Raw genomic sequence first — 18,581 nt, 5'->3', positions numbered from 1 at the left:
TTGATTAGTAATTTCTGCCTATCTGCGTTGTCTAAGCTTTTATGCCAAGACCTCTATTCCCAGTCACCTTCTCCAGCTCCTCTAAGGCAAGACCCAAGGCAAGCCATCTGAGAGACTTAATCTCTTCAGCAGGATCCAGATCTGTCTCGGGATCTCCTCTTAGTTGGATATGCCTAAAATACCTCACCGAGGAAGCACCCAAGAGGGACCCTAGTCAGATCCCAAAACTAAATAAGCTGGATCCTTTTAATTGTGGACTGTTAGGAGTTTCGAACCCTTCATGAATTGCTGAGCTCCTAACTCAATGTCTAATAGACCCGGCAGCCACCCTTCATTTGTAGATTTAGATAAAATGTGTAAAAGCAATAATGACTTGATACACTGAACATTTTCTGATTGATTTGAACAAAATAAAATTAATCACAAACATCAAGATAATAAAATATAATCATAATCAGTTGTCTCCATCTCTATCTGCCTCCATCGATATTAAACATGAAAAAAACCCTGAAAATGTTAAAGACAAATTCCAATTAACACTAAGTGAAACTTTGATGGCGTATTAGGGCCACGTTAAGAAAATTATAAATTATTGCCCAATTTGAGAAAGAAGATGAAATGTGGAGGTTAAAGTTGTTTTTTTCAAGTCAATCAACTGCCATGGCTGATATACCCTCTACAAAATACCTTGTGTATGATGAGTTAGTGAAACAACTTGATGAGCTGTCTTATTGTGTCTTGTGATGCAACACAACTGGATGAGAGTGTGACCATCGACATCCTTGCATCTGTCCATTTCCAGTCATTTTATTTTGCAAACCTGGCCAACTCATTCAAATTTGTGTTTTTTTTCCTTCTGACCAGAAGCAGCTTTCTGCACCATCTCGTCAATGGTGTTATACTTCTCACTACACTGTGTTTATGTGCTAAAAGAGAAATAATTTATTTTTTTACTAAAACTGATCCTGAAGTATGATTTCACTAGCTCGTCTACACAGGGCATTTTGTAGAGCGTATAGCAGCCGTGGCAGTTGTTTGACTTGAAACGACAACTTTAATCTCCACATTTTGACTTTTTTCCTCACAGTCTTTTATGCTCAAAATGAACAATAATATTTTTATTCTTAATGTGGCCCTAACTCTCCTGTGTAGAAAACAGTCTGATTAGCATATCCATGCTTACTGTGTGTTTCGCTGAATATGTTATAGCTTGATTTGAATTAGGGAACTTTTGTGCTGTGTAACAAGAGTGGAGAAGTATGATGTCTTTGTTACATCTTTGTAGTGTTTTACTTACTTGAGCGTGTTCCAGTCAATATATCTCTTACCCTCTTTATCAAATACTCTAAAAGCAGCTCTGAGTTCAGAATCCTGGTTCTTTGTTCTTTCATGGTATAGAACCATGAGACCCAGAAAGGTTTCACAGTTAAATACTCTTTTTCCCGAAACATCGCAAAAATAATACATTTTAATCTGCTCCATATGTGATTTTTATGCATATATAAAAAAAATCAATACATTTACATGTATAGGGGCTACATATACCCTTCTATCATAATTACACAGTACATAATAACTACAGCTAAAGAAGATCCTCTCCAAGCAATGTATCTCCTTTAAAGGGATGTATTCTACAGATATATATCAAAATTCTGGGTGTGTCTCAGCTTGCATTGGTTCAGACAGAAAACAGAGGAGGGAGGTGTAAAGAGAGCAGGGAAGACAATAGGAAATCGGAAACAGGAAAGGAAATTGCAATATTTCCTCCAGTTCTTCAGATGAAATGACACATAACATAACTAACACAGTTTTGCTAAGTTAAAGTGACATGAAAACTATACTTCACCATAAGTTAAATCCCAGGAATGCAGTGTTTCAGTGCATCACAGGTCATATAATGGTTAACGCATTATATCATTCATTTCACAAATGCAAGAAACTATTAAATCACACTAGGAACAACTGAGGAACAATGAGCATTTCATTTCTACAAAAAATAATCATTTTTAAAAATATATATTTTTTAATACAAATAAATGTATAATTTAATAGTTTAAATGTTGGACTCTGTGTGTGTGTGTGTGTGTGTGTGTGTGTGTGTGTGTGTGTGTGTGTGTGTGTGTGTATTTTCGGTTGCTTGGGAGATTCGGCAATGCGAATAATCATAAAACCACTAGACACTTCTCAGATTACACACTGTAAAACAATGCCACCTAGTGATTTACAGAGCAACCTGCAGTAAGACTGCAGCATACATAATGCTTTTAAATGTATTTTAGAATATGATTGTTCTCTGGAAAGCTGCTTTATAAATCCTTTATCGATTAAGATGTGCATTAAAATTCTGGACCCGAATAGGCACAAAGGATAATACCAAAAATATCTTAAGATTAATTTATCAGATCAACAAACAACAAACATCAATTTCATATCAGCACTTTTCCTAAGGTGAATAAGCCACATTATCGCTACAGCATTTTACTTGTCTGGTTTGGGCTGATTTTAAAGAGATAAAGCTTCTACTAATGCGCACATTAACGTGCAGCGGATGTAGAATAAGACATTTCTAAAGTATGTAAATAGAACCAGTTTACGTGCAACACAGTATAATAAAGCATAACAACTGCAACAAGCTGATTAAAGCTCAATCAGCAGACAACAGAAGTAGAACCTTAAAAAGTTCTATGTCCACTTGCTAGATAGATACAGTACATTGCAAAAGTCTTGAGCCATGCCATGCCTAGCATGCTTTGCTAGGAAAATGGTGAATAGGTGCAGTGATTTATTGAAACATGTTCAAACATAAATTGAAATTTAGTATATAAGGCAAAAACGGTGTATGACCACCTTTATTCTTCCACACAGCCTGAACTCTCATTGCCAGGTTTTCTTGTAATTTCTTTAAGAAGTCTTCAAGAAATGTTTTCCACGCTTCTTGGAGGACATTCAAAGCTCTTTTTTAGAACAAATTTTGCATTTTTGAGAAGGGCTGCTAGTAACAAAGTGCCCAAAGATACAAATCAAAATGGATTCTTTTGTTCTTTGCTAAGTTGTCTGTTACGTGTAGACACAACACTGGTTCACCTCTTGAGTTTGGTGCTTTTTTTAATGCTTGAATGATTTGTATGTTGAGGTGAAGTGGTTTAACAAACAAAAGAAAAATCCTATGAAAATGGTCAGGGGCAAGAACTGGGCTGAAAACGAGTGAAAAAGCAGCCAATGGCCAAAGAAAATATTTGCTATTCTTCAGTCTAAGATCACTATAGAGAATATATGGAGAAATTATGGGTAGCTCAAGAACTCTGCACAGTAAGATAGAGGTGTTTTTTCCCATAGCAAGGAATTTTGCAGGTATCTTCTTTGTCCACATCTTTGCCCATCTGGATGAGCTCGGTCTTGGTAGGATTGATTCCAATTAAACTCATCATCCTCTCTAGCTCTTGTGCCTTCACGTCTCCATTTCCTTCTTCATCAAACATCTCGAAAATTACATTGTATTTTTTGATCTGTACTTGTGATAATTTGCTGACCTGGAAGGAAATGAAAATGGGGAAACTGTTTAAGAAGTTGCAGTTTTATGCTGCCAACAATATTTATTAGAGGATTGTTAATCATGATCCTAAAACCTCTCATTTCAAGTTAGTCATTTTAGATATTATTCAAATTAATAACTATTAATAGTTAATTCTCAAGATAGCATACTCACCAATTTTTCAGGATTATATAGAAACGAGTCAGTGCAAGTACTGCGTGTACCGAAAACACTTAATGCACAATAAGAGGATGTGTTAGCCTCATCATTTCTAAATGTTTAATGCTCTTTCCCCAGAGTTTAGAAAAGCCTGCCAGAAGACCATTTATGGCACTTAGAGGATGGACTTGCTAATCACCCATGAGGAATAATTTGATACTGATCTCACCCATCAAATGCAACACAGCTACACTGGAAAATAACCAGTTTGTATAGCTTTAAATTCATTAAATATCAGTATTTTTGGAGAAAGTAACAGCAACGCAGCAAAATATTGTAAACAATCAGATGCATTTTTGTGTGACCTCAGTGTCACATGACGACACAGTTATGGGAACTGCAATTAGCTTAGTGTGGCCCATTAGCAGGTGTTTGCACAGCCCCCCGGTGACTTCTATGAAAGCTGACATCCAAATAAGGAGGCACTCAACTGCAAGATGTTATTTTCAACATTACAATGGGAACATTAAGAATTTCACATTTGTTAGCTGAGTGAAAGAGCTGTGTATCGCTGTACACCGCATTCCTCCTGTGAGCTAATTCAGTGCAGAGTGCAGAATTTAAAAGGACACAACATGGAAATCAAAATTAAAAGTTATGTGAAGCTATTAGCATTTAATATGTAGATTAGGTAATAGGCAACGAGATAATAGTTACTTTTATTTAAACATTACTACCAGCTGTCAGGTGAATTTCATGAGCTGAATTTACCAGGTCCCTGTCCTTCTAGTTAAGCAATTACATGACTAATAGATCATTGTGACATTTGCAAATAAAAAAAAATATGATCGGGAGAATTCACATACATTGAATTATAACTGACACAGCAATGTGGGAATACTTTTCTTTCTGCATCTGTATGTTGAAATCAAATAACTGCTTTCATTCATGATCAAAATGTAATATTAAAATGATACTGACAAGCCATTTGTTTTTATTCCACGGGGTCACTCAGAGGTATGGTACTAAAGAGATTCTATGCATTCTTCATTTTGCTGATGGCAAAGATTATAGTAGATAAACCCTGTCGTAAAATGTGAGTCTAACAAAAATAAAGAGGGAAAGGTAAACACAGTGGCTTTTGACATGCTGTATATTAAGAAGAGATTTGTCAAACACTATTTTCAATGTTACCGATTCCCATCTTGCCTTTATGTATATATATATATATATATGTATATATATATATATATATATATATATATATATATATATGGACCATCAGTACCAATAATTGATTCAAGGTTTTCAAGGTTTAGTTATGCAGGGTAGTGATGGATGATGAATGGATGATGCGAGAAGGAAATGAATATAGGAAGATCAGGTCCTGTGTCATCTGAGCCTACTTTGAGCTCCAGATGGTATCTTGAAAATGGAGAGAAGGGAGAGTAGTCTGATTGAAAGAGGAAGGATGGACAAGATGCAGCGAGGGGTTAGATAATGAGCGGATGTGGTGACGGGTATGCATAAGATGGAATTTGTGAGGCAAGTGAGACAAAGAGGTTGGTAGTCGCTAACTAGGTAGCTAAGAAATTTGCCTAACAGGTGATTACATGTGGAACTTTAGTTAACGTCTTTACTACATTTACTCAACCAAATCAATTGCAGGTTTTTTTTTTCCTGTATAACATTCCTGAGCTACTTATTTTTTCTGGTATGGATTAATTGGATTCTTATATTCTAGTTTGTCTAGTATGAACTGGGTCCACTTAGGATTTTTTACGAGTGTATTTGTGCATCAGATGACTGCTTAGTATGACTAAATTAAATATCAAAACCGCTCATGCCTCCAACATAGCTTTGATCTGTCAGGTCATCAAACGGGACCTCTGGGGGTGTCCTGTGGTATTGGGCACTGTGAAGTCGGCGGGGGATCCTTTGGGTTCCATGGATTGTGGGGTGGGACTTTTGCAGATAAGGTTTGTTTCATGCCATCTCACAAATGCACTATAGCTCACATGGGTAAAATAATGCCCGAGGGCAGGGATCAGCCCTGAACCATCTCAATCTAACCCCCAATGTCCTAAGAGAAAAACAAAACAAATGCCAGTGAAATCAGAGTGTAATCATTGATGAAGGAATCTCGAAGTGAATGACTGCACCGGGTCCACACAGCTATTTAATTTTAATTCAGTGCTGTTTTTTTTATTTTTAAATCAGTGACCTATGCAGTAGTACATATCATACAACTGGCAAGATGTAGGCTAATTTAAAATGTATATAACAACTTTTTCATTTGGATTTTTTTAAGCCTGTGTGGCCCTCTGGAAAAAAAAATCTTACCTACCCCCTACTCTATCAGTTAGGGATTCATGGAATGTTGAGGCAGGGTCAAGTAGCAGCTATGTCATTGTGTCTTTGCCTGGGTGTGTGTACTCACTCTGCAAGAGCATTTTGGCTGCTGGTGCAATCAAAGTAGCGTTGATATATATGCTCACCAACAAGATTTCCCAGCAGAAAATTGCATTGCATCGCTGCATATGTTTAAAAAGTAATCATTACCTCAGTAGCTACAATTTTTGTGAGTGTTTTTCCCCCAGTTGCTTTCTTATTTTGAATCATGAACTTTGACCTTAAGTGCAATAACTGAGGCTTCCAGTTCTTTAGATGTTGTAATGGGTTCTTTGTGACCTCCTGGATGAGTCGTCAGTGCACTCTTGGAGTAATTTTGACAGATCGGCCACTCATGGGAAGGTTCACCTCTGTTCTGCGTTTTCTTAATTTGTGGATATATGGCCCTCACCGTGGTTGACTGGAGTCCGAAAACCTTGGAAATGGATTTGTAACCCAGAATGATAGATGTGAGTGGCTTTATCATCTATTCTTGGGTTGCTTTTGAGACCTTTTAGCTTGCTATTTAATTACTTGATGTCTTGATTCTGCAGGTCTGGCAGTAATCAGGCCTGGGTGTGGCTCCTGAAATCGACTCAGTTTTAAAAAAAAAAAAAAAATGTGGTTACTCACAGTTAATTCATGATTTCACAAAGGGGATGTGGGGAAGTAGCTGGGTAATTATTTTTTCACGTACGGCCATAGGGTTTGGATATCTTCTTTCACAGTTAATAAATGAAAAAATCATTTAAAAAAAAGTGCATTTTGTCAACAAGTGTGGAAAATATACGAAAAACTAAGAAATCGGGAAGGGAGCAAATGCCCCCCCCCCACAGTACTGTACTGAAATAATAATTACCACTTCCTACTTTAGAAGCGAAGTTGGGGCCCTGTTTACTCGATCTTTAACTTAGGCTCCTTTGCTGAGAACATAAGCGAACACTGTGCTCTCTTAAACTGTATTGTGCTCGAATTAAATACGCGTGTACAAAATTAGACGTGCTAAACATCGCTGCAAGGGGGCTGATGATAATTGTAGCATCTCCAGTTATAGAACTCCAATCGAAGGTTCTCTCTCCCTCTCTGCTGCAACGTGGGGTTTCCCAGCGCTGACTGCAGGGTTACCGCGCCCATCTCATCGCTCGGTGGCCGGACAAGAGTGTTACTACGGAAAGGGCAGATGTTAAGCTCGGCAAAAGGGAGACAGTAGGCTGTCTTGTTGGGTGAGCTTTAGTGAATTTAAAGATTGGCTTTTTATCTGCCTGGGCAGTGCCTTCATTAAAGGGCTTTAGTGGGTGTGATTCCCCCCTCTCCGTCCCCTCCCCTCTCCGGTTGGTTGACTGAGGTTGTCAAGCTCCCCCAGCCGTAGCCTGCGTTCGGGAAGGGCTACTCCTCGGAAAACTACGCTAGCTGGCTTAAGCTAGTTAGTGAGCTAGCGTTGTGGTGTTCGTTGATGCGTGGATCGGAGATACACACCGTCCCGTGTTCCAGTCAATGCCCAAACACAAAAACAGACGCAAATTGAATCAGGTAAGGCAAAATGAAGCGACCAGCACACTGCTTTTAGAGCTGTAATTGTAACTGTTCGTACCTTTAGCTAATGAATTGTGGCGGAATTGAACTGCCCGGGGGTGGGGTAGCAGTAGCCTAGCCTTCTAGTTAGCAGGGGTTAGCTAGCATTAAGTTGGCTATTTTGCCATAAGAGTGTTTGCATCGGTGGATCCCGGTGCAGAGTAATAGCTGCAAATCAAATGACAGAACTTAACTAGTATCCAAGCAGCTGAGCTACATTAGCTACAATCAATGTCGGCGGAAGCTTCTGGCTGGCGTTAAAGTAATAATGTTGGCCCAGCGGAGGTGCTTCTTGATATAAAATGCATTGATAGCCATATAATATAAGAGACAACTGCAGTAATCATGCTTAAATGTAAAGCTTCACAGATTGCACTGACTTACATTATAATCGAAATGGTATATTTAAAGATTTTGTCAGTTGATGATGACATACTGGGTTGGGCTGGAACAATAAACGTCCCGTAATAACAGCAAACAGTGTTTTTCTTGTGATTAAAAAGAGTGGGTTATAGCATCACTTGTTAACTCTGCGCACGCTTCTGTGGATTAAATTGCAACACTTATTTAACGTAAATGCCATTGCCGCGTTTACACCCTGTTTTTACCAGCCGAGCAAATAAGTTAGCATATCGGTGCCTGTCTGCAACAAAACGGCCGCGTCGATGCAACGCCTTAACTCGTGTTGGGAACATTACTTATCAACAGCCAACTAACTTGCAGGTTTCATGGATTTATTTTCTTTTTTCTTTCTGTATTCACTTATTTTCTGAAAGGTCATTTGCTTTATGAAAAACACCCAGGCTCCCCCTCCCCCCCCCTTTTTTTTCTTCTTGCATTTGTCGCTTGCTGGAGTAAAACAGGCCATCGCCGCCCGACCTTGCAGTTTTACAGTCTTCCCCTCCCTCCGTCTGCTGCAAGATTAAAAGGATCAAATAAATTTACGTGGTAATCAAATTAACTTGGAAGTACTGCGTTTAACAAGATTGTTAGTATGTAAGTAAGTGGATCTCCGAAGGCCAATCCACAAGCCAGTTTTCTGGTTTACCCACTGTTGCTTAAAAGCTAACTACATAGCACCCTGTATAATTGCGGAAGAGCGGCGGAGTCTTCCCTGAAGTGACTGTGGTTACGTTATTTTGCATTAGATAATTCTGGCTATTTGGTTCGCGTGTTATGAAATTTTGCGAGTGTTGCGTTACATTGACTTTGCTCGTTTCCAGGCATTTTTAACCCTTGTGTGTAACTGTTCTTAATAAGGTGACTTTAATTTTTTGAATATTAGCTCTGCCCTCCCTGCAGGCCTACTCTGTCGAGCTTGCTAGCAAGCTAACTAGCGGACAGCAGTCTGCAAGATGGCGTTTAGCTGCATCTTCAGTGCAAGTCATATTATCTTTACACTGTGCAGCACTCAGTATTTTTGCCACCTTATTGTCCAGAATTGCGTGTAATTTCCTCCTGAAATGTGCGTGCAGCCTCTGTAGAGTAACCTACTAAACAAATTCAAACCAAAAGCGGGGTTAAAACAGCTACCCGGCAGCCATTCAAATGCAACGCAAAGTCCAATGCAAATGATTTCATTGTAACTGTTGTAGGCAAATCACAGTACTGCACACAATGTCTGTGTCAACTATCAGTACAACCCATACACTGTTGGTTAAACCTTTGCACACAAACACGTTAGTTCATGCTGTTGATTTATACTTGTACAATTTATTTCTGTCACAAAATCTGTTTGCATTGCTGTCAAAACTACCAATAGTGTTTTGAAATTAATTGTATGTTACTAGATTCCTTTAGAAAGTAGTCCTACTTGTATCTGGTCACAACTGCATGAGAGGATCTGTAATAGGGTTGCGATGTCATTGGAAGCTGAAAATCCTGGCAATTTCTCAAAGCAAGTGCCTGGATTAGTTGTGTGTAAAAGAATTAAGATTAATCTCATCCTTTTATGATTGGAAAAACATATTTCTAATGCCCGGACAGGCTTTGCCAGCTGTTTACATTAGTGGACATGGATAGGATTAGAGACTCATTGACTGAGGATTTTAGCTTTTAGGATTATGGAGTTGCTCAGTGATACTGCTGGTTATGGCTTTTTCTGTGATCCAGCTTTAGACCTGTGAAACATTGCATTATTATTATTTAACAGTACAGATAAGCCGGTATGTTCTTGAGAACAAATGTTTGTTTATCTAGTGAAACATACACATTTAACTGAAAATGTAGAAGACACCTTCTAAAATAGCAGACACAATCTGCCCTTAAGGGACTTGAAAACTAGTGAGCTGCAACTTCAGGCTGTTTGCCACTGCTCATTGTTTATCATGCAGTCAGCTGACCCTGATCAGGCGCTTGGAAAGGAGAAGTGATGAGGGAGAGGAACTCCTTAACTGTAAGCATCCACAGAGGTCAACAAGATTTAATTTTTATTTTATTTTCTGAATGTAGAATATTTAAAACTCAGATTTATAACATGACTCCAGGCTATTCCACATTAATATTTGCCACTGGAATTTATTTTTATTTTTTGGGGAAGTTGGCATTTAAAAAAGAACAAAAAAGATTTAGGCGTCTTATTTCATCTGACTCAAGTTTGAATTTAAAACATTGAGCATTGAGTAGCACTTTAAAACTAACAGCTTTTCATAGTTTAGTTGTGATAGATACTCATCAGTTTAACTTAAAAGAATTTAATTAAAATTCATTGGAAAAGTTCAAATGCAGGCAGAGTTACTTATCTAACCTCCTTTTTCTGTAGATGTTTCCAACTCTGTGTACTAAATAAAAACTCCTGTTTTATTTTTGAGTTCATGGCATTAATTATACTTAAAGTTAAGACAGGAAACTCTACATCAGTGTAGTAAACATTTCTAACTTCAATTATTAGTTCTTTTATTTTTCTCAGATTGAGAGAAGTCGGGAATATAGTTTTAAAATTATGTTTTAAGAGGTTTTCAAGGTGAGAATGGCATCCTGCTGTCACTGGATGATGCTTAATCATGATTACGTTCCATGACACATTTATTATAAGATTAATGAGCATAAGAGGATAACTTGAGTTAGAAAGGCCAACCAGTCAGACAACTTAAACGATAGTGTAGATAAGGTTGAGAAGACTTTCAGTCTTGTCCTGCAACTTCCAGTAACATAGGTGAGCTGACGGAAAAACACAAGGTAAGGTAACTGGTAGGGCAGTGCTAGTTAACTTGATCTTTAGTAACTTTACAATCATATTTAAATGTGTATTACATTTTAACATCTGGGTTAATTAGGTTTGGTAATGTTATTTATTTTTCACTTTTAAGCTGTTATACGTGTAACAAGTAAAAATTCTGAGCTTAACTTTGTGACCGTTGTCTTCAGTATCCATATAATAGAAGGAAGTTACAATTCTTTAGAAAGAATTTGGCTTCCAAGCGTTCACATGTCCTAACAATACAATAACTCTTGAATCTGTAGAAAATTGTGGCTGATCTTACATTTGGTCAAAACCGAGAGTGTTTTCTCCACTTTAGGTTGGTAACTTATTTACTCTTTACAGTTCAATACAGAAGTATCCGTTTCCCATTTTAAATGCAAAGAGATTTCCCGTGTGCAGCTTCAGGTTGGTTTTGTTAAGTATTTTTGTTCACCGCGCTTTCATAATTCATTAGACGGATCTTACCACAAGGTTATTTGTCTTACAGGATAACTGGAGTCAGTATAAGAACATTTGTCCAACTAATAATCCTCCTACTGACCTTATTATTAAATTCAATACTATATTCATAAATCCATTCCTAACTGTTGATTGCAGCCATCTTTTAGGTGTTTCATTCTGCTACCTTAAGAAAACCTTACTTTTCGTTACTCTAAGTATGCTGACGTGGACATTACTGAACTGGACAGTTAACAAATGTCCCAACCATAACGGAAATTAAAATGGTAGATGAATCTGTCATGCTAAATGCAGTTTTAGTTCAGTATTGCGTTGCTGAGCTTTTGTCTTTTTCCTGATATCTTCCATGTGAATGAAATCAGTGTCTCATACAAAGAAACTGATTTCAGACACACTGGGAATGCTATATATATATCTCATCAGTAAAATTAATATGTATATATTTTATTAGCTGAACTTTGAGCGTGCCTTGAGGCTCTGTATTAATATAAGTGGCTTATTGATCACTGAAATTCTGAGTATCCCAGGGATTGAGGTCAACAGGATAATGACTGCTTTTCGGATCACTGGAAAGTCATGCGTTAACAAGATTTGTCTGGCAATATGAATTGTGTGTCAGGATTTAGCTGGTGACATTGAGGTGGGAAGGTAAGGTTGAAGCATGAACTGCACATTGGATATATTGTAGGTAAACAAATTTATTTATTTTTTTGATTGAACTGATGGCAATCTTGGTGAAAATCTTTGTCCACTGCAGGTCTGTGAGCTGCGTTCAGACCCATTTTGCGTTTGTCTTCATTACAGCTTTGATTTTAAAATGGTTTGCTTGAAAGATTAAAGTGCCTCATATTTCCTTTGTTTTTGTTGCTTTTTTTAGAGCAACAAGTGCCCGTGGTAGCTGGAGTAAGGTAATTGAAAAAGCAGAATAAAATGAGTGAACTGGACCAGTTACGCCAAGAGGCAGAGCAGCTCAAGAATCAGATCAGAGTGAGTAATAAAGTATCACTTCACCACATAAAAGCATACAGACGTTTATTCTGAAAAATCTGACAGCTCTTCCAGTCAAGACTGGTGTGAGATGGAAAAAGTCTGACCAAAGTGTTGACCCTTTTTTGTTCTTGGGTTTTTTTTGTTTTGTTTTGTTTTGTTTTTTTTGTCTCCTCAGGATGCCAGGAAAGCATGTGCAGATGCCACACTATCACAGGTAACATTTAACTTTTCATAGTGTTTGGGTTGAAAAGCATTTGCTGGGAAATTAACCTTATAGCACTTAATGTTTTACAGATCACAGCTAATATTGACCCCGTTGGCCGAATCCAGATGCGTACAAGACGAACGCTGCGGGGCCATTTGGCTAAAATATATGCCATGCATTGGGGAACAGATTCTAGGTAAAACCTAACAGCCAGAATATGATTTGTGGAGCATAGTGAACTTTGTGTCTTTCAGCAGTTTATGCATATTTTTCTAGTTGTTTTTAACTCTGGATAAAAATAGATGCGTGACAACCTCTGGATACTGTGTTAGTGATGTTCATATTACTGTTCTTTTTTTTTTTTGTAGGCTCTTGGTCAGTGCCTCTCAAGATGGCAAACTTATTATTTGGGATAGCTATACCACAAATAAGGTAATTTTCTTCATTATTATTTTATAATGAGGACTAATGGAATAATAGGCAAATCTTGTGTTTAATCTAGTTGACAGGTAATAACAACACAGCCTTACAAAGTGCAGACAAAAAAAAAGTGTGGTCATCTTCATTCTGATGTTTTAAAACGTTTACATAGATTGGATACTAAAAGTGATCGTGAAATTAATAAAACTATATACATTTAGTTTACCTTTTAAGTTGTTCCTGTTGTACTATGTTGTACTCTTTTATGGGATAAAACTATTTTTTTGAACCTATGAGGATATGTTGAAATGAAAAGAGGGAAAACTATATTTAAAAGTGTTGCAGATCAGCTGAGCGAGAGGCATTTGTGCCCTTTCCCCTGAGGCTGATGTGTCTGGTGTGCAGTTGTTGATATCGGAGGAATGAGTACACTGTTTTAATGCCTAAAAGGTAATCTGGCTTCTCCACCAAAGACAGAAGTTTCTTCGGGATCCTTAAAAAGCTTTCTGACTTGTTTGGGATACTGAAGAACCTTTTGGGGTAATATAATTTAACGTGATGCTGTGGACAATGATCCAGCTGGTAATAAAAAGATTAAAGGGTAATTCTTCCAACATTACAGGGTAGACAGAGGTTTGATTTGTTTATGGGATACTTTAATGCAAGGCTGGTTATTTCATCCTCTGTTTAATTAAGCTGTTGCATTATGGTGTCCCTAAGCAGCAGATTATTGACTGATATCATGTTTCCATTGAAATGGAAAAATTACGGGCGTGATTTTTACAGGATGCTGTCTAATATCTCAACAGTGCAGTCTCTTCTGAGTTGTAGCTTGGGTCACAAGAACTTACTTTGTGATCTGGCAGTACCTCACAATAGCTTATTTTTGTAGTTTATACTTGAAAGGAATTTGGCAGTTTTTTTTTTTTTTTTTTGTTTAGAAACTTCTTTTGTTCAGTTTAAATTTCGGGGCTAGGCTTGTCCTCAAAGGAACCATTGGAAACTTGTCAGCAAGCCACCAGAGCGTTCTTTGCTGTAAACTTTGGTTCACTGCTGCAGTCAGGTTGCTGCGCTCTGGAGATTTTTTCTTTCTTTTCTCTTAAAGGAACCTTGTGTTTGGCTTCTGTCTAACTACTCTACCATAAAGACCTTTTTGATGACGTGCTGACATGATCGTCTTCCTGGCAGGACTTTCTAAACTGTTTAATCCAATAATTTTGACATAGGTCAACTCTACTGAAGCCCTACAGACAAATTTTAAGGACACATTATATCCAGCAGGACACAGCTGACTACAGCGTTGAGTGCTATAGCAAAGGGATACTTGTCTAAAAGAAAGCTTGAAACTTTGAAGTGTAAAAAGTGAAGGAGCTGCAGTACTTTCTAAATTGACTGTACCTCCAAGTATTGACATTTATTTTATGCTTTATAAAGGCAGACTGACATTGTTGTGTGTTAGTGTTTAAATGCCAAATGTAGTTATTTTAACATTACTCTCCAAAAGGTATGTAATCCTATTTTAAAGATTTTGTTTCTTTGACAAAATGGAACTTAAGTCTTTGTGCATGTGTGTGTGTTTGTTACTCTATAGGTTCATGCCATTCCACTTCGATCTTCCTGGGTCATGACTTGCGCATATGCGCCTTCAGGAAACTATGTGGCCTGTGGTGGCTTAGATAACATCTGTTCCATCTACAACCTGAAAACACGTGAGGGGAATGTACGTGTGAGCCGTGAGCTCGCTGGACATACAGGTAAGTGGTTGTAAAAGTCTTCTCAAATAGCAAAGTATCAGTTAAAAACATGCTTCTTTTGCCATATTGTCTATGTTAACTTATAGTTGGATTCAACAAAACAGTGGCATAATAAGGTGTATGTTGCTTTAAAAATTTGTGTTAGCATTTTTTTTTTAAATTTTCAATGAATTTTAAATAACTGATCTATTTACTGTTAATTGCTGATGAGCCATAACTGCAAGTAGGGGTTAAATGTGCACTGCTAGTTCTACATTTGTCTTTCACTTGTGTATTAATGACTTCTTTGACTCTCAATATCAGGATACCTGTCCTGTTGTCGCTTTCTTGATGACAACCAGATTGTTACAAGCTCTGGAGATACCACTTGGTGAGTGAAAAGATGACATTGAGTTCCGTTAATGAGCGGTTAACGTGCTAGACAACAGGCAAACTGATTCTAAATCCTTTATTTCACAGTGCACTTTGGGACATTGAGACTGGCCAGCAGACAACCACATTTGCTGGACACACCGGTGATGTCATGAGCCTGTCACTGGCCCCTGACTCAAGGTTATTTGTCTCTGGTGCTTGTGATGCCTCTGCTAAACTCTGGGATGTTCGAGAGGGCATGTGCAGACAGACATTTACTGGCCATGAGTCTGACATTAATGCCATCTGTGTAAGTTCCATACACATGTAAATACAAGTGTTTTGCTTGCTAAATTTGTTTCCTGTTTGTTATTTCAATCGATAATTGGACAATAATTATTTCTGTTTTTGGAACTTTCAGTTTTTCCCTAATGGAAATGCCTTTGCCACGGGCTCTGATGATGCCACCTGCAGGCTGTTTGATCTGCGTGCCGATCAGGAATTAATGATCTATTCTCATGACAATATCATATGTGGCATCACCTCTGTGGCATTCTCAAAGAGTGGCCGCCTTCTTCTGGCAGGATATGATGACTTTAACTGCAATGTGTGGGACACACTAAAAGCTGATCGTGCTGGTTAGTATTGCTGAAAAAGCCTTTTATCTCCTTAGTGTTGGTAAATCCCAAGAGCACTTTGTAACATCCAAATTGATGTCACCTGTGTTTCCTTAGTGCATTACTGTTAACTAAATGACAATTATGATTGCTTATAGGTGTGTTGGCTGGACATGACAACCGCGTTAGCTGCCTGGGAGTTACTGATGATGGCATGGCAGTTGCAACAGGATCCTGGGACAGTTTTCTGAAGATCTGGAATTGAAGCCTGAAGGTTCTTTTATTGTTTGATTGTTTTTTGTTTTTTCTGCATTTTTTTTTTTGTTTGTTTGTTTGTTTGGTTGGTTTTTTTGTTTTTTTGTTGTTGGTTTTTTTTTTTTTTTTTTACATTTGTATCCAAATAAATGCCAATTTCCCTCCAAAATCCAGTTACCTTTACGCTTGTTCCACACTTGGTTGTAGTTTGTAATGGGACACAATCAGTGCTTGATCTTTGTCCATCAAGTTTTAAGGTCTTAACCTGGCAGAACATTAAAAAAGGCTAAACAGTAGGGTCAGATTAGATTATTCAAATCTTAAATTTAACCTTTCTTTGTTTCTCAGATGTTCATTTAACTCCAAAGTTGACTGGAAGACCATTACAACTTGAGAATGTTCACAGCATCTTCTTCAACACTGTTTAAACTGACTTGGACACCACAAAAATGAAGGGAAACCAATGCCTTTCCTACACAAAGAAGAGCACAATTGTTTATCACCTAGTTAAGAAAGGATCTCCTGTGGTATCAAATCCGAAACTTGTGCATTCCTTCTTGGACCATTTTATGTTACCTTGAAAGAGAAAACAACACTATCATCCCATGCAAATGTGTGCGTCTTGAAAGCAAATGTTGGAGTGTAATTGTACAAATTATTATTTAACTTTTTTCCTTTTTTTTTTTTTTTTCTTTTCTTTTTTTTTTTTTTTAAGATTTCTATTCTGATGGTTTGTTATTCTTGATGGCTTTTTTTTTTTTTTGTCATATTTCTTTAGTGGTTTTAGATATGTTTGAATTACAGCTTGTCTTTCTAATCCAGGTGAATCATATAAGACAGATGAGAAAAACATGCAGAAGTAAAAAGCTTGGATCATATTACACGAGCAGCTTTCAAAATGTCCATGATGTATTTATATACTAGCTGTTTTTGTTTCATCACAGCCTTTTGCACATGAAGCTTTGCCTCTCAACTAATACTGTGTTAACTAACCAAGCACATGCTATAAGTTATGAATGCTCATTCCAGTACAGAAAGAGTTATTACCAGTAAATTATCCAGTTAAGCCCCTTAATTCCTGTACATGCCTTTGACTTTTGGTGGGAAGGGTTTGGTTTAGGGTGCTGAGGTAACTGAGGCATGGCTCGATTTTACTATATGAAAGGGGATTTGTGTTTCGTATCCACTTTGAGTGAAACACCTCACCTGACTTAATAGACACTTCCTTTGCTTGGGACTGCAGTTGCAACTCTGTGAATGAAATGTACAAAATCAATGTCTGAAAATAATGGTCTGTTTTAAGTTAAGACATTTAATTTTGTCTGCCATGAGTTAATTTAGATGTGCATGCTGTAGACTTGCTTTCAATGGTGCAAAAATCCTAGATTTTTCTTTTGTTTCCAAAAAGGAGAGTAACCTGTTGATTGAACTTAATAGAGGCCAATTTATTTTTGGCTCAAACTCTGCATACATACATCCATCATGTACTAATACTGGTAACGCTATGCACCAGAGTGAGCAAGAATGGAAACAGACTTATTATTGACTGCATACTTAATGTAAATTATGCTTACCAGTTCTATTGATGCCAATTTTGTAATTATAACAATCATTGTGAGAAATCTATCCTTGAAAAGTCCTTCTCTCTCTCCTTCAAATCTTCACACACACAATGGAACAAAAATGTCCTCACACACTGTCCATACTAAAACTTTTTGTACATTTTTTTTTTCCCCCCCTTTGGTCTTAAATTGAAAATCAGAACATCTGAATGACAACATTTTCACTGTATACAGAAGCACTTTTGTTAAAGTTGTGACATATTTTCACTTTTTTCTTTCTTTTTTCTTTTTTCCTTTCTGCGATGATGTACAATAAATGTGATGTATTCGTGTATGGCCACAAGTGAAAATGCAATTCAACTGAGGTGGATTCCCTTTTCTCTTTCCATTAATATTATAGAGCTCTGCACCCTTATGTACCTATTCACTTTTTGTATTTCATTTCGGTCTGTTGGTGTTCCACGGTGAGCTGGATGCAAGATAGATACTGTACTAAATTGTACTGTTATTGATTGGAAAATGTAATAAAAAGCTGTTTGAGATCTCGCTTTGTTGTGTTTTTGTGAGGGTTCTGCCAGAATCTTCTGATGTGCCATTTAAACAATTCACTGCTTTGTGCAGCTTTGAGTTTTTGGAGGGAGCCTTAAAAAACTAACTTGTATGCAGTAATGGTATTACGTTCACTAAAGAGAGACCGGATTTGTTTGTCTGACCTATGCAGAAGGAATTGTGATGCATGTGGATGTAGAAATTTTTTTTGAGTTTTTAAAATTGTGTAACAGTGCTTGTATTATTACTTTGTCAGATTTCAGCAACATAATTTTATATGGTACTTTTTTTTTTTCTCCTTCCAAGGAATTCTGTCATTCAAAGACATTTTTACATGACGTGAAGTAAAATTTTTCACTTGCCCCCTGGTTAAAAACCAAGAAGAAAGCCCTGCTTCTGCTGGTGTAGATGTCTGTGCTGGTGGGGCTTTCACCGCCCTCACCAGAGTACCAGCATGCCTCAGGTTCATGAGAAAGAATTGGTGGCCCTTCTTAAGTAGGTAGCAAATGCTATGGCTCCGGGTAAAGTACTCAATGAGATACACCAAGGTACCTGAAGGTGGA

General features: G+C 37.4%; 2 protein-coding genes across 5 annotated transcripts; one reads left to right on the top strand and one right to left on the bottom strand.

Annotated features, from left to right (window-relative positions):
• Window positions 1–1,293: 1,293 nt before the first annotated feature.
• Window positions 1,294–7,216, bottom strand: LOC134627972 (calmodulin-like protein 6). The gene is made up of 3 exons (XM_063474496.1): window positions 7,208–7,216; window positions 3,354–3,530; window positions 1,294–1,440 (listed from the first exon to the last, which is right to left on the bottom strand). Exons 1-3 carry the CDS (start codon window positions 7,214–7,216, stop codon window positions 1,294–1,296), a joined length of 333 nt encoding a protein of 110 aa, XP_063330566.1.
• Window positions 7,217–7,242: 26 nt separating this feature from the next.
• Window positions 7,243–18,011, top strand: gnb1b (guanine nucleotide binding protein (G protein), beta polypeptide 1b). Of its 4 annotated transcripts, none has more exons than XM_063473880.1 (11): window positions 7,243–7,612; window positions 12,193–12,302; window positions 12,481–12,519; window positions 12,600–12,706; window positions 12,879–12,942; window positions 14,522–14,684; window positions 14,988–15,054; window positions 15,144–15,345; window positions 15,457–15,673; window positions 15,811–15,926; window positions 16,256–18,011. In XM_063473880.1, exons 2-10 carry the CDS (start codon window positions 12,246–12,248, stop codon window positions 15,915–15,917), a joined length of 1,023 nt encoding a protein of 340 aa, XP_063329950.1. In that variant the 5' UTR covers window positions 7,243–7,612; window positions 12,193–12,245; the 3' UTR covers window positions 15,918–15,926; window positions 16,256–18,011. The 4 variants fall into 4 exon arrangements, with proteins under 4 accessions (XP_063329950.1, XP_063329949.1, XP_063329951.1 ...); XM_063473879.1 differs by lacking the exon at window positions 7,243–7,612 and adding an exon at window positions 10,703–10,831; XM_063473881.1 differs by lacking the exon at window positions 7,243–7,612 and adding an exon at window positions 11,800–12,003.
• The last annotated feature ends 570 nt before the right edge of the window (window positions 18,012–18,581 follow it).

This window comes from Pelmatolapia mariae, linkage group LG5, assembly GCF_036321145.2.
Source record: "Pelmatolapia mariae isolate MD_Pm_ZW linkage group LG5, Pm_UMD_F_2, whole genome shotgun sequence".
Taxonomy (NCBI): domain Eukaryota; kingdom Metazoa; phylum Chordata; class Actinopteri; order Cichliformes; family Cichlidae; genus Pelmatolapia; species Pelmatolapia mariae.
The sequence above is the reverse complement of the archived record's forward strand: the minus strand, read 5'-3'. Positions and strand labels throughout refer to the sequence as shown.

What these genes read in the sequence shown, in the direction of transcription:
- LOC134627972 (XM_063474496.1), bottom strand. An exon ending in AAGATGTGGACAAAGAAGAT is followed by an intron (nt 1,441 to 3,353) that starts ACCTGCAAAATT and finishes GATGTTTCGGGA; the next exon opens with AAAAGAGTATTTAACTGTGA.
- gnb1b (XM_063473880.1), top strand. Translation starts at nt 12,246, where the DNA reads ATGAGTGAACTGGACCAGTTACGCCAAGAGGCAGAGCAGCTCAAGAAT. An exon ending in CATTGGGGAACAGATTCTAG is followed by an intron (nt 12,707 to 12,878) that starts GTAAAACCTAAC and finishes TTTTTTTTGTAG; the next exon opens with GCTCTTGGTCAGTGCCTCTC. An exon ending in ATAGCTATACCACAAATAAG is followed by an intron (nt 12,943 to 14,521) that starts GTAATTTTCTTC and finishes GTTACTCTATAG; the next exon opens with GTTCATGCCATTCCACTTCG.